Source organism: Glandiceps talaboti, chromosome 8 (genome assembly GCF_964340395.1).
Source record: "Glandiceps talaboti chromosome 8, keGlaTala1.1, whole genome shotgun sequence".
Classification (NCBI taxonomy): domain Eukaryota; kingdom Metazoa; phylum Hemichordata; class Enteropneusta; family Spengelidae; genus Glandiceps; species Glandiceps talaboti.
Genome location: NC_135556.1, coordinates 7352501 through 7378756, shown reverse-complemented (window position 1 = coordinate 7378756; position 26256 = coordinate 7352501). Strand labels below are relative to the sequence as shown.

General features: G+C 35.5%; 1 protein-coding gene across 1 annotated transcript; it reads left to right on the top strand.

Moving 5' to 3' along the window:
- Nucleotides 1–1436: 1436 nt before the first annotated feature.
- On the top strand, nt 1437–25881 carry LOC144438792 (uncharacterized). Its single transcript, XM_078127964.1, has 26 exons — nt 1437–1458; nt 1900–1941; nt 2702–2896; nt 3613–3798; nt 5025–5201; nt 5521–5696; nt 6736–6893; nt 8683–8858; nt 9793–9837; nt 10713–10896; nt 12328–12452; nt 13437–13547; nt 14477–14602; nt 15157–15317; nt 15615–15747; nt 16638–16826; nt 17301–17546; nt 18050–18076; nt 18456–18566; nt 18960–19076; nt 19488–19658; nt 20362–20613; nt 23131–23301; nt 24695–24813; nt 25110–25299; nt 25622–25881. Exons 1-26 carry the CDS (start codon nt 1437–1439, stop codon nt 25879–25881), a joined length of 3870 nt encoding a protein of 1289 aa, XP_077984090.1.
- The last annotated feature ends 375 nt before the right edge of the window (nt 25882–26256 follow it).

Here is a 26256-nt window from a genome sequence, read left to right as displayed (position 1 = left end):
AAAAATAAAAACACTGTGTTCTAAATCTGAACACATGCGTTCTAGTATTTATACTTATACATCACCTGTCACCAATCTCGCATTCTGATTGGTCGACAGCCCTGCAGATACACAGGCGTATTTTTCACCAACAGCCGTATTTTAGCTTGTTGTATCACGTGATCACCAGTCCCCTTGTAAACAAGCCGAGCAGACAACTAGAAATACAGCTATAACCAGCATTTCCAAATACCAAATTTATTGTCAACCACATGAAATGTCATCGTTGTATACACTGTAACAAGTGTAACTGTATGTTTTGTATCAGAGGGAAACTGTCAAAAGAGAGAGAGAGAGAGAGATTGGCTCAAACCTTACAACTTATTGGGAATAGTATAACTGACATGTTATTTTCGTGATGGTATTGGGATTGGGGATGGGGGTGGGGGAAGGGGGTTCACTCAGGTTGTATAGTTTGTACAGCACTGTTGTTAATACCAATATCCCATTTTATTGCGAGCACTTTACGTTAGTGTAAAATATATACTCTTATTGGGCAATCTGTGACATATGGGACTTGGGCCGTATGATCCCGTTTACACTCAAACAATTAAATGTCATGTGCTTTATAACCTCAATTTAGACCATCTTCCTTTAACAAACAACTTAGGGGGCGTGCTCCTACTGCATTCGGTATTTCCAATGTACATCATAAGCCTATTTCTACTACAGACTATCGATACATTTTGCCTTGAATATCTATACGTTTCAATTGATCACTCTAAGCGCTAGTGTATGCGCTGTCCCAAAGATTCAACCAATACCACGCATGGTCATTCAAATAAATGACATATCACCTTAAATAGTATCATCACATAAATATGTCCGAATCGTCACATGTACATGTATGACTTACGGGACAGATTAAAAAGGTGTCTCAATTTGACAAAAAACGTATATTTATTGCCTAAAATGAATAAACTTGTCAAATGGAATGTCCACAATGACTCTTTTCTGTCATTACCTATATCGTGGTATACCTTTCTGTGTCGGATATTCATTTTGGAGATAAACGATCACTTTTTTGACGACTTCCGATAAGTTCTATAAACATCGCCGAAGACAGAACAACAAACCAAACTAAACTGTGTGCTGTACTGTGTTTGTCTCTGAAAGGACGTTCACCTGTAGTCACTGGTCATTCTCACGTAAAAATCAAATCAAAATGATCTGTTACACGAGATTAACTGCAATCATTGATGAATAGACCACACAACTCACAAAGCTACACTGGAAGTGAATCTTGAGCAAGCCGATGATGGCGCTAATAACAATTCTTACGTTATTGCGTAGTATGTCACGTGACACATTCGCAACACAACCTGAAGAAGAAGAAGCCGTGTAACGATATGTCGTGTAGCCGCAATGACTTTAACGGGCAATTTGACGTCTGAATAATGGCTACGAAGAGAATTTCAGGTAGGAAATGAAACTATGAATAGTTGTTTAAGTTGGTAGGGTGCCTTTTGTTGCAGCGCAATTTGATGAATACTTGTACAGGAACAACATTTTTTATTAAGACAAACCGACGCAGTCACAGTGAAAACAGTGAACTTCGCCTCTCACACATACACACTTCGCCCATGTAGCACACTTCAGCAGCTACCTGTAATATATTTTTACAGCAAATGCAACGAAACACAAACGGTAGTGTCATCTTTACCACGCCATATTTAACAGAGTCGTGGTTCTTGTGGCCATGGTGTTTCACAACATAACCCATTCAACTTTTGACATGTTTAAGCGTGGCACCTGTACGTGTTTTCGTCCTCACTGTTTTACACTTTCAATGGCAGGGACCATATTTCTGACTTCCCATAATTTGCTACGATTTTGTTCTATCGTATTATTTCTCTGCAGGAATTGTTCTGTCTCTAAGCCTGATATGGCTTTCAGAAGTTGGTAAGTATTAAATAGACTGTTATTGATAGTTTCTTGGGCCCTTCCTCTAACACACACACACACACACACACACACACACACACACACACACACACACACACACACACACACACATATATATATATTATATATATATATATAAATATATATATATATATATATATATATATATATATATATATATATATATATATATATATATATCAACATTATAAGGGTACGGTTTCTTCAACATTTGTCACATTCAGTTACGTACACAATAGCAAAGGGACATACACTTGTGACATGTTAATGTAATTTTCTAATTATGAATTATATACCTCGACGTTGGCATAGTGTTTCTAATTCTAAAACTCTTTAATGTATCGCTGTTGCTCCGTCGAAAAATATTGGATCATATTGCAAACACGAAAGTTTCCGACAGTTATTTAGCTAAAAACATTGTAAAGTCTTCGCCACTAATCTACCATTGCAATTAAGAGAGACACAATGTTAATCGATAAACGCTAACGATCAATAATTGAAGGTTTGTTTTAGAGGACGGCTTCTAAAGTTTAAATCGAAAAACCATTCACTTCTTTAACTTCGTTCTTGCAAAAAAATCGAAACTTTGAATAATTCATGACTCGACTGGATACAGACTTGGACTCTGTCCGTGACTCAAGTGAATATAAAATTCATTATATGCGTTTTGTTGAACAAAGCTTTCAATAGGTGTTACTTCTGATACCCCTAATGTTTAAATGATGATATTATGCAGAGTGTCACACGAACTGTCCCAAGGACTGGACGGAATACAACTACTATTGTTACTATTTCAATTCGAATACTTATTCATGGGAGGACTCCATTGAGTGGTGTCGAGCCGAAGTAAATGGAGGTGATCTCGTCAGTATACACAGCAGTGGAGAAAACTCGTTTGTACTTGGAATAATAAATACCCATATTCATATAGGTAAGAGGGTGGTAAGATGAAGTGAAGAGATATGGATTTTTTGGCTGCAACTGTTTTTCTTCTTCAAGCAACCAAAGAAATATACAGTCTCTAATATGATTCAATTACTTATAATGTATAAATACATTATACCTGTTGATGAGTATCGTAGCGTAGTGATAGGTTCAAATTTTGTGCGGAAGTTTTGTTTTAATTATAATGTCTTCAGTTTAGTTTGAGTTGCCACGATATCCATATATGGGAGAACTATTCAACATTGAGCTATAAACTAGGTCATCGATCACAGCAATCACCACATTATTACTTCACTGTACTACATTTATCTTGCACTGTCATATGTGCAAACTCAGAGTTCAAATCTGAGCGATGTAGGCACTGATTTTAGGGTTCGTACCGTAAAGTACACATTCATCACGTTTTCTCACCGAGTTTCATATGTGTACTGTTTGGGGAAAAGATGTTCCGTATTTTATCTGCAATTTGTTCCCTTGTCTTTATACTTCGAAGCACAGACAATTCCTTGTCCGTGCTCGAAGACAAGGTATGTATTTCGTTATCAGTACTAGGACCCACATTTACTGATGTGAAACACAGAGGTTTATTAAACCATAGGCAGTGGAGGTACACTAACTATGATTAAACTGTCGTAAAGATGAGACATATATGTTTATTCTTTACCACTTTATTACTGTACGTTCTTCTCTTTATAAATACAGGATATAATGACCTGACCTCTGAGGGTACCTGGGCATGGAGCGATGATCGGTCTGTTGTGTATACCAGTTGGGGTAATGGTGAACCCAGTGGCAACGGTGGCCTGGGGAATTGCGGTGGACTGAACACAAATGGACAATGGGACGACTACAGCTGTACAGAAACTGCCAGACCATTTGTTTGTAAAGGTAATATCTGTTTGTGTGATGAATAAACTATGTGAATAATTAACCAAGTTGTGGGGGTGGGGGTGTGCCGCCCGAATAAGTTACTGTGTCACGAGAAATATCTAAGGATTGGTGCCTATTTTTTGCTTTAGTCACGGTACAAAATGCAATTATACAAGCGCGACTAAAAACATCGAAAAAGAAAAGTAAAAAAAAACCTACCAACACTGTCTGTCAGCAGTTTAGACGCAATTGTGTCATTGTGGAAATGAAGTATTCTTCATTCTTCTAAGACACACTGGTTACCCCATTTTAAAGTTTTCAACAAGGATGTTCCCTACTCCCAAACAACTTATGGTCCCTTTATAATCCATTGACCACAAACTCATCTCAAGGTAGAGAAACTGGTATCATCTGGAGTCATCTTTATATATATATATGTATATATATATATATATATATATATATATATATATATATATATATATATATATATATATATATATATATATATATATATATATATATATATATATATATATATAAAGATGACTCTCAAAGAAAACCGACACCTTGACAATTAGAACTTTTGATCCAAAACAGTTATAGTTTGAAGCTAAGAATTAGACTGCCGGGTGACGTCATCTCTGCTGCCGATGCCATATTTGTGAATGACATAATACTATAAATTATTATGTCAGTATATTGATGGTGTAAATCTGGAGATGTGATTGGTCATGACATCAAAATAACTGTGCTAAAATTCTGATTTATCACAGTTGGCATGCCTCCAAGTGGCAATAGTATTTGACGGTCGAAGATGTCCTCTACATTCACATGTTTCATACATAGCAAAGAAAATCTCCCGACGGGACACACAGACGGAAGAACAGCGTCCTCACAGTCTATTGTGTAACGGACAAATTAGAATTAGTGGAAGGATCTACAATAATAACAAATTCACCAAAATCACACTCAGATACTTGAGCCGACCAATACCTGCACTCTATTGCTACACTAAACTTCAGTTTGTTTTCCCCATTTTTAAAAGTTTAGTTGCAATTTTCAATATACTGGTATAATATAAATTCAACAGCTGAATCCACATACGCATTCGCTGATACTAATACGTGTATCTGTCGCCAACTGGTCAAAACGTCGGGCATACCATCCCGAGGGGTGATTTATTGCTTGAATATGTAACGGCTCGAACTCACTACTGCTAATTCCGTGAATTCTCTTTTTAGTTGCTAAGGAATGGACGGCAGTACAGACTGGTTGCCTGTGTTCATTTGACTCCAGTCGATATGACTGTGCATGTTGTCGTGATGGTGGATGTAATTGTGGTATATCGTATCCTAACGAATGTGTTGTGTGTGGGGATACAAGTGCCTGTGGTCAAGATTACAATAAACCTAATGAAGGTAAGCGTAAGCTTTAAGGTTGTTTTCATAACTAATATTGAAACAATGCATTCATTGCAGAAGTTGATATCATAATCCAGTATTCACACTGCAAAAGTTGAGTTTAGCATCACTTGGGCTCATAACACCATTAAATCACTAATTGTACGTGTATTGCCAAAACTGAACATATAAGAAATAACTTTAAAAGCCCCTCAAGTTCCAAGTGGTATGATCGCCTTTATAGAAGATAGATTGGGTTTCTATGAGAATGTTCTGGAGATTCGAATGATAAAAATTCGAAAAGAAAGAATTGATGACGATTTCTGTCGACTTCTAGAATGGAGGGTTGTATTCAAAGCTGTGTCTGGTCTGAACAACTTTGATGTTGAAGATATGTGGACTGGATCTAGTACAGAAAATGACGGTGACACCTATGCACCATATATTTCATATACATCAAGTAATTACAAAAGTTCCGAAGTCAATAGTTGGAATACAAATAGTTTCTCTCAGGTAAGTATCATCCTAACTACCCAAGAGCACCATTGTATCATGTACACTCATCAGCCATCAAACCAATCTATCATCATTTAGGCAGTGAGTCGATATTTGAACTCTATCCAGTCTTCGAAATTTAGTCTGGGGTAGTTAATCCGTCTCTCAATCAGACAGTCATTCAATCATTTATTAGTTTAGGTATTTAGTTGGTTAGTAATGTATTTAGTTATTTTAGTTACCTAATTAGTTAGTTAGTCAATCAGTCAGTCGACAGTCATCAAATCAGCCTACTGGTTAGTCAGTCAGTCAGTCAGTCAATCAGTCAGTCATGTAACTATGAAAAAAAGCCTTACGAAGTCAGTCAGTATGTCCAATGGCCAATCGGAAATTTGGTCAGTCAACAAATAAGCCACCATCAAGTTAGTTAGTCTGCCAGCCAGCCAGCTAGTGGCCAGCCAGCCAGCCAGCCAGCCAGCCAGCCAGTCAGTCAGTCAGTCAGTTAATTAAATCTTTTATCATGCAACTTAAATGTTATCACTCGAAAATAGAGAATGAAAAGAATGAAAATTTTCGCAAATTAATTTTCTGCTCTGTAAAAAGAAAGTTTTGTCACAGAAATTGTCGTTTTTTGCTTTGATATTTGTATTTTGGCCAAAAAAAATAATGTCTTGTAATATGAAAGAAACGTTTTATCCTGTATTAAATATTTTGCTCTCAAAAATCCGGCAATTATTTATTCCACAAATTTAGTTTTCTTCTGTCTCTTGTGGGCCATCATACGATAACGCGCAAGATTGCCACTGTTTTCCCCGATCTTCTTTTTATACTGCTTCCAACGGTATAATTATGTTATTCCCCAATAATTTTCTTCATTCAGTTGGAAAGTACTCTTAACTTAACTGTACGGATTGTCACTACTCGTCGAGCGACTCGAAATGAGAAGGGCTCCTTAGGTCACTCGTATTTTCCTTGGCTGCATGAAGAAAACTGTTGGGGAATAAGATCCAAATAATCATATAATTCACTCCTTTCTCGTTCTATATAACATATACAGATAAAGTATGCCTATTTCGATAGCAACGAAGAAGTCATGAGTTTGGTTTTTGATTCATCCGGTACAAGTAAATCAAGTTGGTATTCACTGACCTATCTCAAATATGCACCGTACAGTGATATTTATTCAGCAAGTATGAACTTCTTCTCTATAACCGGGTAAGTAAACGAAACATTCCAATAGTTAAGTAGTGGTTTTGGCATACGTTACGTACGAAATGCATTTTCTGACGTCATCGGTCGAAGTTTGTGATCACGTGACGTTATTCAAATTCTCTCTATGTAATTGTGTCATATCTAGCTCACTGTGTACAGCATTTTACCCACAATCACCCTGATGTATCATCCTTACATAGATATGATGTTCCTTAGTGTAAAAGTTTCACTATAAGCAATATTACTTAACAATTATAATAAGCACATCAAATACTTTTGAATAATATGTACCAATGGTACGATTAAGATAAAATAATTGCATAAAAATTCACCGACAATTACACGTAAATGAAACATGTGTTGTAAATAAAAAACTTTCCAACATCCAGTGATCACAAATCTGTAGTCTGCACAAATATTTTACATGTAAATATCTTTTATTATATTATACCAGTATATTCATGGCGCAAATCGTGAGATCTGATTGGTCCAAACATCGAACTAGCGCGTTTAAAATGGCCGAAAATGCACAGTTGGTACGCCTCCAAATTTTGATGTTCACTGTTCGTCTAGAACGTTGTAGTCCGTACAGGGATATGGATGGGATCGCAAATGAAACCAGAAAATGTTGCTCCTTATCTTGTTTCCGATATTTTCAATATACTGGTATAATATAATAGCGATAAACCACCCCTGGGAATGGTATACCACTCGGGTTTGACCAATGAACTCAATATATGCACTCGATATCGCTCGTGCATATATTTCGTTCACTGGTCAAAACCTCTTGGTATACCATCCCCAGGGGAGGTTTATTGCTTAATTATACCATGCACGAGCTAAGTTTAACCAAAACATGGAATCTATACTACGCTTAGTATAAGTCACGCCTGCGACAGCGCGCGTCTATGTCACGCGACAATTTATCCCTTCAAACATAATGTCCAAGAGTACAAATCCAATCATGACTCCATGAGAGAGTTATGGGTAAGAAATTGTGCTATTAGCTAGTGGAATTTACCGTCACGTGGCTATCTCGTGAAACCTTACAAATGTGCTTAGTACGATTCGTGTCTCCGTTGGATGGTATAAACAATATTTCCTGGCGTAGCATTTACATCTGACCAGAATTTTGCTGGATACATTTTGTGACTATAAATCACTCAACTAATGTTAGCAACAGTCTGAACGTGATTCGATATCGCTTTCTTTAACTACATGTACCTCAAGTAACTTCTATCTACAAATTTTGCGTTTATTTCAACCCCGAAATTTGAGATTATTTTTTCTCCTTTAAGGCCCCAAAAAGTAATTGTTTGGTTCCGGTTACCCGACCCCGTCTACTTTTTCAATACCGACCCCAATGTGTTTACGTATTCTAGAAAATCGCAAAAAAAAGTCTCACGAGAAATAGTGGATGCGGAAACTGACGTCAACTTATAAAGACTCTCTAAACTGTTCTTCCAATCTACCCCACCTATTCTAAAATTGAGCGTAATCGGAACCACACAATTTTTTTTTGTTCAGCCTAATTGGTAGTCCTTGAATGTATATTGATGCAACTTGTCTTGTTCTTTAGTTTATTAAAAAATCAACAGCAACAACAACGACAACAACAACAACAACAACAACAACAACATCAACAACAACAACAACAACGACGACGACGACGACGACGACGACGACAACAACAACAACGACACCAACAACTCATTTCAATCTAGTATAATAGCTTCAGTGGATGATGAGGTGAATAGACATTTGAAGGCTTTTTGTTCTTGTAATCTTTTAGGGACAACGGCCTATATCGTCACTTCTTCATAAGTAGCAATTATGGTGGATGTTCAATTGATGCAGGATGGGTAGTTGTTTGTGATCCTACTAGTACAGCGTGTTCATGGGAACAACAGACAAGTAGACCATATTTTCTGTATAGTACTGCTAGCACATACTCAAGCTGGCAATCAGGTATTGCAACCACTTATTACCATCCGATGTGTATTGCTATTTAAAATACGCACTCGTTACCTTTGAAGATTAATGTCTTAGTACACTGAATCCACAAAACTGTCAAAAGATGTCTATTAAAATCGTGAGCAAGTGTGAAACTGAGATGGCATAGGGAACGGTTACCTCCAGTGTGTTACATAACATATCGTTGGTCGATACATGTCTTTGTATTTTTTCGACCTAAATCAGTTGTTCTATATGGCTTTGTAACGTTGTTATTGTTGTAAAGATTCAGTTTGTTTCATTGTACCAGTAGTATATCATGACAAGTTAAAGAACTACACGTCTACGTGTAATACAGGTCGGCGTCAGCGTGACTTGACCATGTTTTCCCAACCAAACCCTACTTAGCACTTGCGATTTTCTGTGTATTTTGACCTGTTTCTATTTCATGCATAACAAACAAAAATAAACAACACCCCCCAAAAAGTTTATTGATGCAACGAACTTTAGTTTTTAGATTAGTTACCTTAATTACCCGTTGAACATACATGGATTGTGTCCTACGTACATGTGGATATAATCGGAGTTTAACGTATACATGGAAAAACACGAATTATCACACATAAATTATACATATAATAGTTTTGAGGGATTGAATGTGTATTTGACACCGAAACACGTAATCGACGCCTTGTTAAAGGTCACGCCTGTCACCAGCACGACGTGCTAGTACAGTGACAAGCCCCTGTCACCATGCACCAGCATTTAGCTTAGCCTATAAAATGTTGAATTCCGATTCGTTATTCTGATTATAAATTCATTGTGCATCTGGAATCGACTTACTTAACTGAATATTTACAGGTTAAGTGTTTGATTCGAATCGAAAAAGAACGTTCAAATTGACAAGAATCATAATGGATATGTATGTTTTAACTGTTTTATTACCCAGGATCAGCAATGGCCGATGTTATGGCAATACTTTTCAAAGAGGAAGGTACGTTTTGCATTTTTATAGATACATTATTTAAAGCTGTTTGATAAATGACATCACTATCCTGTAAAGTGATACATGGCAGCAGTCTTTTTCCAATCTAAGGAGTTATTAACAATATTAACATGCGATACTTATATATAATCCCATGAAATCTAAGTTAGTTTTAAGTCATATAATGCTCAGAGTATGATTCCGCGGACTAACACAAATTCGAGCCGGTAGGCTTGTTGTAGTCCGTGGAATCATACGAGGAGCATTATGACGTAAAACTAAGTATTGATTTCATGGGATTATATATTTATCACATAACTAATAAGTAACCCCCATATTTTTCTAAAAGTTTAAATCGTATTTAACGAAAACTGCATCGTTTCATCACACTATATTCTTCATCGTGCATGTAATATCAAATTTAGTTTAAAACGTATATACTAAGTAGAATTTGTCTGAATACGACATTTGTCCCATCATTTTAATCATATTAGCTCGGGATGTGCAAGTTCGGAGCTCTGAGCTCGACAGAAATCGGAAGTATTAACCTTGCCAGCTGCTACATCAATCGTCTATGTGCTTCTTTAATAGATAGAATAAAATTTATCAAATAAAAATAAAAGTACGTATCAATCTCATGCCACCCAGGGATATATGTATTACGCAATGTGTTTTGAAAGCACATAATTATTACGATAACTTGATTGTAGTGTAGGATTGGCAGGAACACTCGAACAGTAGGGAGAAAAAATAGTTCAGTAGATCAGGGGTTATATGGGTTTCGATCTGCCCTGTTTTACGTCACACATGTGAAAATTTGCACGTATTTATGTGATAATTATATGTAACTAATATCACATGAACACTTGTTTCATATTACGCAGATGACACCTCAGCAGACCTGTGTGAATCTGGATGGACATATTATGGTAATGGTTGCTATAAAACTGTTGAAGAGACCAAAACATGGTATGACGCCTACGCTGCCTGTCGTGCTCTCACGAACGAGTCTGATCTAGTTAGCATTCACAGCTCTGGTGAAGCTTATCACGTGCTCGCAATGTCAAGGTAAGAAATGTTTCTACAAGCATTAAGAGGCTGATTAAACTCGATATCTTTTTAATAATCTAATCTAATCAACTTTATTTTATTCAATATCACACTTAGTAATATTATTTTGCAGCAATATCATACTTAGTAATATTATCGTGCAGAATCAATTATTTTTAAAATGTCATGTCTTGGGCTTCTTTCCTTTGAGCGAATAGAATTACTGTGAGGCAAAGAAATACACAGCGCAGGCGATTGTGAAAGGTGTTGATATTTGTGTGTGTATATATTTGATTTCCAAAAACTTGTTATCCCATCAGTTGTACTATCGTAGTTATATATAACTACATATATATAACTAACTATATGTAACACACATATATATAGTTATATCTTTATATATACATATATATAACTATTATATATATTTACATTTCCGACAACATTTACAGTTGTTGAGGTTTTCAGTATTGGGAATCTGTTATTTTTTGTGTAGAATATTTAAATTATCAAAGAATTCCTTAGATAATTTGTTTAAATGTTGTAAATATGGCACCTCCTTCGCCATATTTACAAAATATATTTATATTTTCACAAATGTACATTAAAGTTCCGAAAGACAAATTTCCTTTGATTCATTGATTTTACTACCATGTTCTGTTTGAAACTAAATCATTGCAAAATTATTCATCAAGTGGTGGTAAGAACGAGCACGCTCTGACAAATTACCAAACAAATAATGCGAAACGAAAACGTTCATGTTCACATTTATAGTAACGGTGTTACTCACTATGTGTAAATAATGTACAACAGATAATGTTGATTAGCATCACATCACAACCATTGTTTGGGGCAAAAGTATGGTCTACGTGTCATAAAATAACGGACTTACCATATGCTTTACGTAGGATTCAAATCTAAACAAACCACAAGCAAGGGAGCTCGGATACTTGCCTATCTTGCTCGATAATAGTGGATCAATAAACTCAATTAAGCCCTTTTTTAACTCGCTGCTGTGTATTGAAACGTATTGAAATAGCCTTACGAGTATCTATTACGACGGACAGTGTTGGTATCTAATAAATATACAGCCACTTGATTTTGGTTATTTTGTTCAAAGAGGTTACTCATCGATATTCAAAATTCAAAACCAGTTGATTTCTGCTCAACACGTGCAATATGTCAGTTATCCCAATCATTCCATGAACCTCGATCGTAAATATACTAAAGTCAAGTGGGGAGACAATTACATCACATTTTATATATATTAAGCCCAATTGAATTTATCACAACTTTTGGAGACAATTTCAAATTCAGAACGGGTGTCGGTGCTTACAAGGTCTTAAGTCTTGGCTGTTCTGGTGGACGACATTGTCAATCCAGATAGCGAAGTCTCTGGGTGGTTACTGCAAAGATAATATATTCATATGTCAATTGTCTATGATTCAGATGGACTTATGTGGATGACTCATATTGGATCGGCTTACACGATATTGATAATGAGAATGATTGGAGTTGGACTGATGGAAGTACTTTTGACTATTCCAACTGGTATTCAGGTGAACCTGATAACAGTAAGTGCTTTATATATTTAATATATATATATATATATATATATATATATATATATATATAACTCGGTGAGTATCAATCTGCTAAGACAGTGCTCTATACCGCAGTGGCAGAGCGTAATAGTTTTGGTAGTACTGGAACTCTTTCTTGGGTGTAACTCGGAGTTTCACGCATATTGCGATCATCAGACAAGGTGTCTGATGATCGCAATATGCGTGAAACTCCGAGTTACACCCAAGAAAGAGTTCCAGTACTACCAAAACTATATATATATATATATATATAATATTATAGTATATCAGACAGTCTTGTGAACTACGTTGTGTATAAACCCTTACACCCTAAAATAGACGCACCCAAACAGGAATGTACTATATATCCATATCATTTTATAAAACATGAGTAAGTTTCGACCATTTCATACAGGTCTGCTAATAAGAACGCATCCCCATGGTGGGGCAAAGGGTACATTTAATGCGCCCTGGGCGCCAATGCGGCTCAGTATTAACAGTAATTCAAAAGTAGACAGTAACTATTTCAACAGCTCTCTTTGTCAGTTAATACATTGCAATTTGTGTAAAATCACATTTTGGGCATTGGTTAATTAGTGTATTTTAGGATTAGTAAAACATATATTGCTATTTCTCAAATAGAGATCTGCTTTTGTGCTTGCTTAATTTGCAATTGAATATTGCTGTGTAAGGATATATCTATGTAATGGATCCCCGTGACTTTGATACTTATGTTTGTATTGCTCTTTCAACATTTCTAATATTACCATACATTTTAAAACGTATCGACTTAGCTTCAAAACTATCACAAAGAGCAATTTAAATAATTTTGTAAGAATTTTAACAATGTTTCAGTTTTGTCGTAGAGAGGCCTGACGGTTTTACGACAGTGGTCCGTTGTATATTTATTAAATCATTTACATATAACTTATTATTATGTAAAATCGTTAAGTTTACACTCTATTCCCCTTATAGGTGGCGATACTCAAGATTGTACTGTTTTACTATGGAATACAGACGCTACTTGGAGTGACGTTGATTGCAGTGGAAACTATAAATTCATATGTAAATATCCATTGGATGTAGGTAAGTAAGGTTGATTACTCGGATGGAATTCGGCATAATTTAGCATACATGTACGTGAGAGCTGATTGGTTTTGCTAGCTTTATTACAGGTCAGATGTCATTGATTAATTATCGATCAGAATTAGTGAATATAATGATAACATCATGACTAATTTCAGATATTGAGTTAGCATAATACTAGCTAATTTACATAATCGTATTTGATTCACAAATATAATATCAACAATGGTTCTTTTTGCTGCATAGGTAATATTGTGATACATATGACCTATTGATATGAAATTCAAAGCTTTCATGAGACTAATTTGCATAATTAAAGATTCTATATCGATCAATATCTTCAATAGTATTTTAGAATGGGTGAATGGCTAATATTTTGATGGCCTATGGATATGATGCGTTTAGCTTTCATAATACATATAATTTGCATAAACAATAGTATTCATCAAGTGGGAGTGATATTATTAATGCTTTCTCATAATGTCTTTAAAACTTCGTGGATACAATGAAAATTGACTTTAAGCCAATGTGACTCGGGTATGCATATGACATCAATAATTTGCAAGACTAATTGATTAATTACGTAACATAGCGTTTAGGGCTGTTCAAAATTTCAAGTCGATGTAATAATGTAGACACACAATTATACTTTGACGCTGTCATAACGATATGATGAACGTGGCTTGCCTCTTATAATACTAATTTGCATAATCAATCACCAAATCAAATGAACTTAAACCTGGCATGCGACGTTTTATATGAATGGATAACACTGATTACTGGTTGAGGAAAAACAGCATTCAACATGCTTACAATATAATTTACTGTTCGCGAAAGAACATGAATCAAACGGATTAATCCCATTGCATTTTATGGGAGGAATTTACTCTAGTTCAGTTTTTTAAAAACATTTTCTCCATGAATTTCAGCTTCGTGTGGAGAATGGCTACGTAAAGGTTATACTACTGACGGCTATTACACAGTTGATCCTGATGGACCTTACAATGGTGTAGATCCATTCCGTGTTTACTGTGATATGAATAGCGCCAATGACGGTTTGTAATATACCTAGTATCGTTACCTTTTTGCACTTTTCTTCTAAAGTAAGGTGCACTCGTGTTTTCTATGAGCTTCCTATCCAGAGAGACCGTAATTTCTATAAAGCTATTTCATATTAGCCATATGTCATAGGCATACGCACAATACGTCATGTTTGTAAATGTTCTTTACAATGGTGTGCACTGATGTCTTCAACAATAAACAACAACAGCAACGTCAACTACATCATCATCATCATCATCATCATCATCATCATCATCATCATCATCATCACCATCGTCATCAACATCATCATCATCATCATCTCCACCACTTCCACCACCACCACCACCACCACCACCACCACCACCACCACCAACAGCAACGTTAACAACAACAACAACAATAATAATACTACTACTAATAATAATAATAATAACAACAACAACAACAACAACAACAACATTATGCATGTTTTCTTCCAGTCATCTCAAACTTCATAGGATTTACTTTATCCATAACACCAGGAATATGATATTAATTTGTTACATTTTTATTTTTTCCTGTCCAGCTATTACTGAGATCCATCACAATCAAGAAACACGGAGCATAGTGACTGGTTATGAAACTCTCCTGACCTACACTGCTGATATAGTGTATAAATTTGGAGTGTCAATGGACCAAATTGCAGCTTTGATAGACATATCTAGTAGTTGCTCGCAATATCTTAAGGTATTTCATCTGTTTCAAGGTGTAAAAAAGTTACAACACAACCATAATTTAGTCACATTTTATTAGTGAATACTATACGGGGTACGCATGTAAGCTTATCGGATTATTTTAGTAATGCAGACATATCGCGTATTGACAATATCGTTATCATAACTACAGAGAATGCCAATGACAAAATACTTTATTCTCCAGTACATGTACATTGTAAAGGCATTAGAAATTGTAATTACTTTTGTAAATGGAGTGACGTTAAGACGGTGCAAACACGTCATGATAAGCGTCCCACTTCTTTTACAGTACGAATGCTATGGGTCAATATTAAAACACAGTGGAACGAGTTATGGTGCTTGGTATGACCGTGATGGCAACATGATGGTAAACTGGGCAGGGGCCTCGATTGGACAAGCAAAGTGCGCTTGTGGTGCCGCAGGTAATGAAACAATCTACTAAAGATACTTGAAATCACTTAGATATTAACAGGCATATATATATATATATATATATATATATATATATATATATATATATATATATTATAATAGTCACATTTAGATGCTACTATTTGTGTATTAGGCGTGTAATTATGCCAACATGATTCAAATGTACCTGCTGTTATCTCTAAACTGCTACGTAACAATACCTTCAGTCGTTATCATAGTGTTATGATGAAATACGGATTCAGAACAAAACTATTGTGCACTTGTTCTAAACTATTTATTATTATTATTGTTGCTGCTGTAGATTAGTGTTAAAGCTTGGTTGTGGTGTGCTCTACATCTTTGGTACGCATGTAAATATTGTTTAGGAAGATGACAAAACAAAGACTCGTTTGAGACTAGCATTAAACAGTTTCATACATCGTGTTTAATCAGCGCCCCCCCCCCACCCCCGCAGGGTATATGTTTAGTTTGGTCTATTTTCTTGTACCGAGTCACATGTGCACATAGGGTATCCCATACGCAAAGGATCTTTTTTTTTATTAAACAACTATCTACACGAGAATCAAATCGGTACAAGAGAATAGAACAAACTAAAATAAACCTTCGGACTTCACATGATGCTTTAAAAAACCATGAAATCATTCCATCTTAATATAAAACTGTTTTTGTTTTAAATATCCCAAAAAGACGCAAGAGAATCAAATCATCCAATAATCAAGATATCAACACTGAACAAGGTTGAATTTGCCACTAATGGATAACGTGTTCAGCGCCATTATTTGGTTCGAGAATATTTGATTCATATAGATTCATTTGTCAATACCTCATACAACATGACTTGTTGAATCATAGTAAAAAAAACCCTTCTACATACCTGTAGGAAACTGTGCAAACAGTGTGGCCACATGCAATTGTGATGTTAACGATAACGTTTGGCGTGAAGACAGTGGAACTGTTACGGACAAAGACTACTTACCCGTTACCAAAGTTGCATTTGGTGACACTGGAGACGTTAGCGAATCGGGGTATCACACCGTGGGAGCACTGTATTGCGAAGGAGAAGCATCTAGTAAGTATGTGATTGCTGTGTTAAAATGTATATTTTAATGTACGTACTAGGAATTGCACACATCGTGAAACTCATCGATTGCTAAGGCCAGCTGTGTGAGCAAAGAAGAAGCTCCTAACACTATTTATTTATGCAATTCTTCACCCATTTAAGTACCCAGCAGGTCTCTTCTTACTAGTTAGATTTGCCATAACCTATTGTACAGAGATTGTCGATGCAGGTTGGTGAATATTTCTTTGCCTGGTCTCCTGCATACAACCTGAAATACAACTAATACGTGTCAGCCTCGCCAAAGATGGCCTTGAATAACAATAATGATTGAATGAAGCAGTCAAAGAAAACGTAACAAAATACTACAAGACACAGCTTATAACAACTATCGACATTTTTCTCCGTTTGTCATGTTTTGAATAATATAAATCATTGATTGTCATTACTACAATTTTAAATTTTATCTTATTCTATCTTTCACAGACATCATAACTAGTCGCACAGACTTCCATGTGATACCGGACAGTTATATTTACAGCCAAGATGTTGAAACACTGTATAGCAAAACTACTGCCGAATGTGCATCCGAATGCGTATCCAGGACTAGTTTCACGTGCCGTTCGTTTGATTATGATAGTGTTAATAGTAACTGTATCCTTAGTAACTATAATACTATTATGTCCGGTGGTGTTTCAAGTCATGGCAACTACGATTTATATATAAGGAAATGTAAGTATGATTGAATATAGTTTATAAGAGAGAGTTTTTTTTTAAAGTAACTGTTTCCGATAACATGACTACAGAAATCAGGGTCGATAGGTCGGGATTTCATTTCATTTTATTTTTATTGTTTTTTATATTATTGTATCTTTACCGTTTTAATTGTTTTAATAGTTCAAGAATATTGTTTTGACCCAAAACAAACGAAATATCGGTCGGAATACTCTTTTTGTGACAAAGAATTTCTTATCTTTTTTTTGTTAAATGTTTAAAATATGTTTAGGGTCGGCGGCTTAAACTAGAATTGGTTGGGTTATTGGAAACACATAATATTTTTCTTTTTTGAGGATTGCGAAATAAATTTACATACAAAATATTTAATACGTCTATGGATAGCTTATATCAATATTTTGTTTCAAGAATTACAGTTTTAGCATGTGTAAATCTTCGTTTGCCGTTAGCTTAGTTTCCATTGCACTATGTTCAATGTTCTTTATCTGTTTTTTTTACAGTTGATGCGGGTGGTGATCCATTTACTGGTAAGTCATAGATGGTATAAAGTTGACAAGCATGTTTTTGTTTAGTTTAGTTTAGTTTAGTTTACGTTATTTTAGTTTAGCCATAGGGTCTATTGTTTAGTTTAGTTTTGTTTTGTTTTGTTTGTTGCAATACTTTATACAAATTACACGAGTTGGGCTTACGATATGAATTTTATCCACTCTCTCAAAAAGTTCTATCGAAAGTTACCATTTTTTTCAGAAGTGTATGTGCTTTTAGTCATCACATAATTATATCACAGTCTTAAATAGACAGACTATTGCAAATTTTGATGCGCAGAATTCAATGGTTCCTGTTATTACCCAAATAAATGCAAACTTAATGACACTGTTGTTTTGTTTTGTTTTGTCCGTCTACTAGACACAGGTAATTGCAATTCTGGATGGGCAGAGTACGACAGTCATTGTTATTATCCGAATACAAACACAATGACTTGGTTAGATGCCGAGACATGGTGTCAAGGTTATGGAGGTGGGTCACTAGCTTCTATGTTAATTATACTTATTAATTACAAGTAAAACAAAGTCACAACATGAATGATACACTAAAATGGAAATCGATTGATCTATATGCGTGTGTCCGTGTGTTCAATCATGAAATGCTTAATTAACCGACAAGAGCTGATACAGTTACCACTTTCTTAATATCCAATGCATTTTTTCAAAATACTTGCAAGAAAACACAAATATAGAAACAAACAGACAAAGAAGAAAGCTTTCTGTTGATGCAAATTGATCATTGTGTTTTTGGTACATATATAGAAATACCATATTGAGGTTTTCGATATATTGTCCAACTCCTCTTAGATACAGCTATGTTCAGGTATTTGAATACCTTCTTATATATTTGATGTTTACCACACAGGCCACTTGACAACCACCAGCAGTTCCAGCGAATACTCATTCTTAAGGCAGATTTTAAGATGGACCGCATCTGATACAGACAGCTATCTCATTGGTTACAATGACATTGAAAGTGAAGGTGTGGAAAATTCTTTTCGTCAAAAACCGATGTTTTCACTTTGGAATAACACTTAAATCTTCTATAAATTGTAAACTTTGATATTTTATGGTTGCTGTTTCGTTGTGCTTTCTCAATAATTACAAGCCGCAAATAATGTTAGATATATATAAATGTCACCGCATTACATCAACGGTTTTGATATCACCTATTAAAGAGGTTATTTGTCATCTCTATCTCTCCTTCTCCTGGCAATAGAAGCTTTTAAGCAAGCCCCTCAAACAGTTAACCTGATTGGCTGCCATCGACAACTCAAGGACCAATTGGGTGCATTGTCGTGTTTTAATACCGGTTTTCAACATCACAATGACCGTACCTTGTCGATTCTGTGAGTTTCAACATTGAATAATAATTTCTTATTTGACTTACCAGGTACATGGGAAGAGGCCGATGGTACGTCACATTCGTACAGTAATTGGTATAGTAATGAACCTAACGGTGCTGAGTTAGAGAATGCTGTATTGATGTATGCACGTGACTATGATGGTTGGGTTGATGTCAATGTGGAAGCAGAATATCAATTTATATGTAAAGCTGATATTGGTAAGTGTGTTTATAGATATGATTTGAACAAGACCTTTCGCTTAGGCGAAAAATAAATGAATTGAGAAGTAAACGAATAAGAAATCAATGAATAAATCACGTACGGGCTGGCTGACTGACTGACTGACTTACCCATCAACCCACCCACTCACTCACTCACTCACTCACTCACTCAACGTAATCAGTTCTATAGGTGTGATAACATGCCTTCAGAAAAAAAGGCAAACTCTGTTTATTAACATGGTTTCAAATTAAATCAAATCAAATTAAAGTACTTGTGTCAGTTCTTAATTAAGAGTTCTTTCAAATGACAAAAGGAAAGTCCCACAAAAATATAATTGACATGTGTTTCCACTGAGGCGTTCATTCCATTGCACACAGAGGTGAAACTCAATTTAACTGTCGTGTTCCGATATTAATCTTATTATTGTCTAACAACTTTAGCTGGCTGCTCACAAATGCGTCGCCGCTTCTCACTGTACGGTGGATGTTTGACCCTCTTTCTAAATTTAAATCTTAGAAATACTTTATACATACTAGACTACAAGTGTTATGAATTTCTTTTATCAAACTAAAACGTAGAAATTCATAGCAATTCTGTATTAGGGCTTGATACTAATAAGAGCTGGTATTTCATAAAATCTATTGTAGAACGTATAGCAAGAATCAATAATCGACATTTGCGATACTTTTTTCCACACAGGAGCATCAGCTATATCCCAACCCACAGTGAATCCAGCATGTAGCTCAGGATGGGTTTCACTTGATGATAGTTGCTACTATTTCAGTTCATCGACCATGACCTTTGATAACGCTCAGAGTGATTGTAAAAGCAATAATGGTGATTTAGTTATCATTGATAGTGATGCAAAGTGGAATTTTATCAGTCAATATATACGATATCGGTACTATACAAGGAACTATTGGGTTGGATTCACGGATACAGCATCAGAAGGTAAGGTTATAATGGTCATTTTTTCAGGCTGAATAGTGATTTTAACAAAAATGGAAGCCAGTCTGACTAACAATGCTGGATGTTATTGTCTGACTCGTGAAGTCTTACAGACTTACTAATATTGCTACATTGTATTATCTGGCTTCCCAAAAATCTTAGTGCTGTAATATTGCTAAATCTTATCGTCTTATGCTATGGAAGACCGGTTAGGACAGCGACCTGCGCACTGCGAGTTGCAAAACTGCCACCTGCGAGTTGCAAAACTGCTATCCTCACCGGTCTTCCATACGGGTGCACATATAGACATAAATCAAATTAAAGATACGTCGTGTCGCCTGCCCTCACCGGCAAAGTGGTTGACCAATGGGTGATGGCGCCCCGTCACAGTGTACCTTACAGACGAGCTACGTCTTGACTCCACTGGCAAACAGTTACTGCCATACAAACATACTAACACACACTATACACAATACTATAAATGTTATGATGAGAGCCAGACCAATCCTATATTAGCCCTCAAAGTGATTATTAACTGTGTACGGGAAGATCGTCAAACTGCAATAGTGTTATTATTTTCTTCAGGTAACCAACAATATATTCACAGTTAATTGTTAAATTGCCAATAATTATATATTGTATATGTCAATTAGAGTGATATTTTATCTATAAGTAGTAAAGTAATTTAATGCACGCAGTATTGTAAAAAATCATAATTCATTGAGGGCGCTGTTTTTATTTATTTTTATTTTTATTTGGGGTTTATTTATATTGTATGTAGCAGCCTACTGGCTGAATTGCGACAGTGTTACAATCGCTGGTCATTTTAAAACCGGAAATAGAAATATGATATATTAAAATAGTAATAAAACGTAACTTACAATTGGCGACAACAACATCAAAAAAGTGTACTATAAAATGAGTAGTGCAACACGCACAAGACAGTATAAAATGCTTTACAAAAGGACTTTGTGGTAAATTTAAAAGCAATGAAAGCCAGTTTAAACATTGCTCTGATCCTCGTTCCATAATTTGATCATGTATGGGATTGCACTTTTAGCGTACCTTCGAGTGCGCACTCGTGAAACTGACAACATTATGTGAATTACGCAAATCTCGACCATTCTTCCTCTCCTCTTTGATTTGGAAAGCAGTCGTGAAAGTCTTATTTAGACATTTAACAAATTTCAAACATGATTTAGGTGTAGCCAATGCATCTTGCATGACAACCAGTTATAACCCAGCAAATTTACATCAAAAAAGTAAAGTATGAGTCAAAAAGATAATTATTCTAAACTTTAGCAGAATAAATTCTAAATGTAAGATTACGTATGTATCTCAATACGTTATAATATTGTATATCTCTAATACTAATATAATAACATACCTTTTATTCAAAATCAAATTTAGATATTCATATACAGTCACCAATTGTGCAGCGCCCCCTACTGTCCTGGTGTTCAAGCAGTAGGAAACTGGACAACACGGGGTAAACATGTATTGTTCAGCATGGGCCAACTTAACTTCACCATTCTTACATATAGGTCTGGCTAATTTTTACCTCCCGTAAGGGTACGGGAGGTATTAAAAGGGGAATGTCTGTCTGTGTGTTTCTGTCTGTCTGTCTGTCTGTCTGTCTGTTTGTCTGTCTGTCTGTCTGTGTCATCATTTTCTAAAAATCGGCTGGCACAATTGTAATGAAATTTGGGATATACAATCTTTAGGGTTATAGCTAGACCTGATTAGGTTAATCTGATCTGTTAATGTTTAATTAGAGAAATTTGCATATTAATGAAATCAACTAATTTCGCAATATCTTAAGACTGCATACTTCAATTTCAATATAATTTAGTATATTTGTTAAACATAACAACATACATTTGTCCTATAAAATTCGTTGATGTATCTTAGAGCGTTAATGAATAATTTGCATAATTAATTATTTTTGGTAATTAGGCTATATCTTAAGAATACATACTTTAAATTCAACATAATTTAGTACATACATTAACCATAAGAAAACACATATGTCCTATCAAGTTTGTTGATGCACCATACAGTGTTAATGAATAATTTGCATAATTAATGATGATTCGGTAATTAGGCTATATCTTAAGAATACATACTTCAATTCCATTATAATTCAGTACACACGTTAACCATAACAATCGCCTATGTCCTGTAAAGTTTGTTGGTGTACCTTTCAGTGTTAATGAATAATTTGCTTAATTAATGATTCTTGGTAATTAGGCTATATCTTACGACTGCATTAAGTAGTATCATACACTCTTACATACATTAACCTAAGAAAGCACGCTTGTCCAAAAAACAAAGCCTGTTACCATAGTTATTTGCATAATTAGTGATTCCCTTACGGGAGGCATTCAGTTTAAATCTGGTCAATAAAGCCCAATTAGCGCTGATCGGCTTCGAACTCAGACTGCAGTGAACGTCGTAAAAGGCGCAAGAGTTATCAACTCAACCACCAACAACCCTTTAATATATTTCTTTGATTAACAGGTACATGGGTATGGGAAAACGGTGTAGAAGACAGCAGCAATTCTCATTGGATGTCAGGAGCACCTGACAATTCAGGTGGCAGCGAACACTGTGCTCGTCTTGACCAATACAATGGCTACCAGGATGTCAGCTGTTCATCGTCTAACTATTTCATATGTGAAGACAACTTCTGTAAGTTAATCAGCCTGAGACGTTGAAAAGTTAACTTGTAGTATGCGTCTCAGACGTAAACATGAAGACATCTTCACTGTTACCTTGTTCAAGAAAAATTCAGGCCTTGCCGCGTTAACATCAAGAAAAAAATCAGGGGGTAACCATACACATTTTTTAAACTGTGGATAAATGGTATCAAAAATTCAAAAAAGTTTTTTAGAATCCAACATGGCCGCCAAATGCTGTGTTAACTCTATGGGAAAATAAAGATTGACGGCGAACTCTCAAATTCCTATTATAATTTCAAAAGATCCAGGAACCAAGCTTTCATGTGGCAAAATGGAGAGATGTTAAGAAATTGAATTTCCAGGGTCAATATATGCATACCTGATTACATATATCACAGTTTTTATACATCACAGTTTTAATGTCAACTTTGCTGTTGTATCATGTTTGCACTCTTAACAAAACATTCCCAGAAAGAAAGGGTTCCAGAAATTATTGCTCTAGTGTCAGTACTCTATACATTGCATTCACTGTTTCGCTACTGATGCCGTGTCTGTTGACTGACGGCATGATATATAAGTACATTTTTATAATTCAAAAGACCATTTTGTGTATGAAAAATCCCAATTTTAAGCAAGTTTCTTGCAGAATTATGTAATTGAAAATGTGGATTGCGCCTGGACTGGTTTTTCTCATGTATCGCCTATTATTTCTAGTGTTTACCCAAGTTTATTTGATGAAATCATTTTTGTTGTTGAAAGTTTCCGCAAATAAACAATGGGGAAGAGGTGGTGCGTACATGGGGTAGATCAGTCCAGTAGTGTAATAAGAGTTTAAACAGGTTGTCCTAGAAACACATTATCACAAATCAGAGTATAATTTCTACTGAAAAAACGAAGAGGGGTTGTTTGTAAAGCGATGCCGTAAAGAGGTTAGTGTGTTTACGACAATGTCTTACCACAGGGTAAAGGACAAATGATCAATTTTGTACTCGCGATTTTCAGGATTTCTAATATTATTTTCTGTATATTTTATATAAAGTTTTAAAAACTGTTTCCTCTCACTGTTTTTTTTTCTATTTCCTACCTGATACCAATGTCTTATCTGAGTTTATTAGCTTTGCATTAATTAGTAGCTTGCTAGAACAAACTCACTATTTGCCCAAATCAACGCATTATACCGTGAGTGTAAACATTTACTGATACGCCTAATGGTATTACAGAAAATAATATTAGAAATCCGGAAAATCGCGAGTACAAAATTGATCATTTGTCCTTTACCCTGTGGTCTTACCTAAGATTGCTTTAGGAATATCTCTGAGATGGGATGTCTGGTAAAAATATGAATACACCAAACTATGCATATTGGTTTTAAAATTTACAATGGTTTCCTATCATATCACTAGATCTAACAGACTCACCTAACAACGTAGCTGTGTCGGCAGAGAGCAGTATAGTGGCCACAGTCAGCTGGGGAGATATTCTACAACTAGACGGTCAAAATTCTGACATCATCGGATATACGGTATGGAAATTAAAATAACAATACCAGTTACACTCTGAAAGCAATAAATATCTTGACTTTCATTTATAGAGGCCCATAACTTTATTGATGAATTAGTCTGCTGACAAAAACAAGCGTGGTTCATGTTGATGTGCTGATAACAATGTTAAACTTTGGTATAAGCTAGTGAAATTATAGTTTTGCCGTATTTTCTACGACACCAATTCACACTATACTTTACTTGGGTATTAACATCTAGTTCCCCTACGTGACTTGTTTTGAACCAAGTATCAAACGTTTTGGGTGTTTCGTTTCAGCTCAATTACTGGGTAAGAGGTGCACAAAGTTCAACACTGATAACAGAAACAATCTCATCACCGTCTACGTATTCGATAACACTGGAATCATTGGAGCCTGCCACGACCTACGACTTTTACATGACAGCCTACAACAGCATGGGTGATGGACCAACTACTGAAAATTTCAATATCACCACCAATGCACTTGGTAAGATATTTTTATGACATACCACGACTTCATTCGATACAGTCTACGAGAACGAAGGGGGTAGGGTGGGGGAGCGACAGTGGATCACTGAGCAACATGTACCAAAGTCATTGTCACCCAGTTGCGAGTCATTCTGAAAAAATGTCATCTTAAAAGTATATGCCTTACTAGAAGACAAATGGTTATGATATGTATGTGTCTGTTGGTGTGCCATTTGTGGACAGGAAAACCATGAAGCTTGATCACTTGTATCGCATATGTAAGATATGTTATAGCAATATATCATAGTATTATATTGAATTGTTTATGATTTTCTGTCTAGAAATAAGCGGTTCCAAGTATATACTCCGTATCTACCGAAAGACGGCTGGCAAGTATTTATCAGGACATAAGATTGAAACGGTTCAAGTAACTAGTCTCCTTCATTGTGCCAATATGTGTACAGTGACTAGCAACTGTCAATCAATCAACTATAAGGATGATTCGGCAGCGTACAAAGACTGTGATTTAAATGAGGAAGTTAAGGAAGCCTACTTGAATGACGTCAATGATGATGCTGGTTATATCTATGCAGGGGTGTAGCAGCACCAATAAGACATGGCTGAGTATGGACTGTCTGGAATATTCACATATTTAATACAACAGATTTCAGAATATCGTTCATCGGTTCTGTATGATACAACTACGCATAAATCAATAAATAACTTCACATGGTACACTTTGACAGCAAGATCTCAATTTATTGCAATATTGTCTAAATAAAATAAACCTTCGACTAGATATAGACACACGGGCACCAATGTTTTGATGTCTGCATTTAATATTTATACAGTGGCACCTCATCATTTCATTAAGTTTAGACAAAATGTTGCAAGAAATTCATTCAATCTAGGTATCTTAAAAGTCTAGCACGTGTAGTTTTCTTATTAGTTTCTGTGTGATTGTATTAAAAAGAGC

Excerpts from the sequence above, each read along its gene's own strand:
- LOC144438792 (XM_078127964.1), top strand. The coding sequence starts at position 1,437 with ATGGCTACGAAGAGAATTTCAG. Across the intron at positions 15,748-16,637 it reads GTGCGCTTGTGGTGCCGCAG|GAAACTGTGCAAACAGTGTG; the intron begins GTAATGAAACAA and ends ACATACCTGTAG. Across the intron at positions 19,077-19,487 it reads CAATGACATTGAAAGTGAAG|GTACATGGGAAGAGGCCGAT; the intron begins GTGTGGAAAATT and ends TTGACTTACCAG.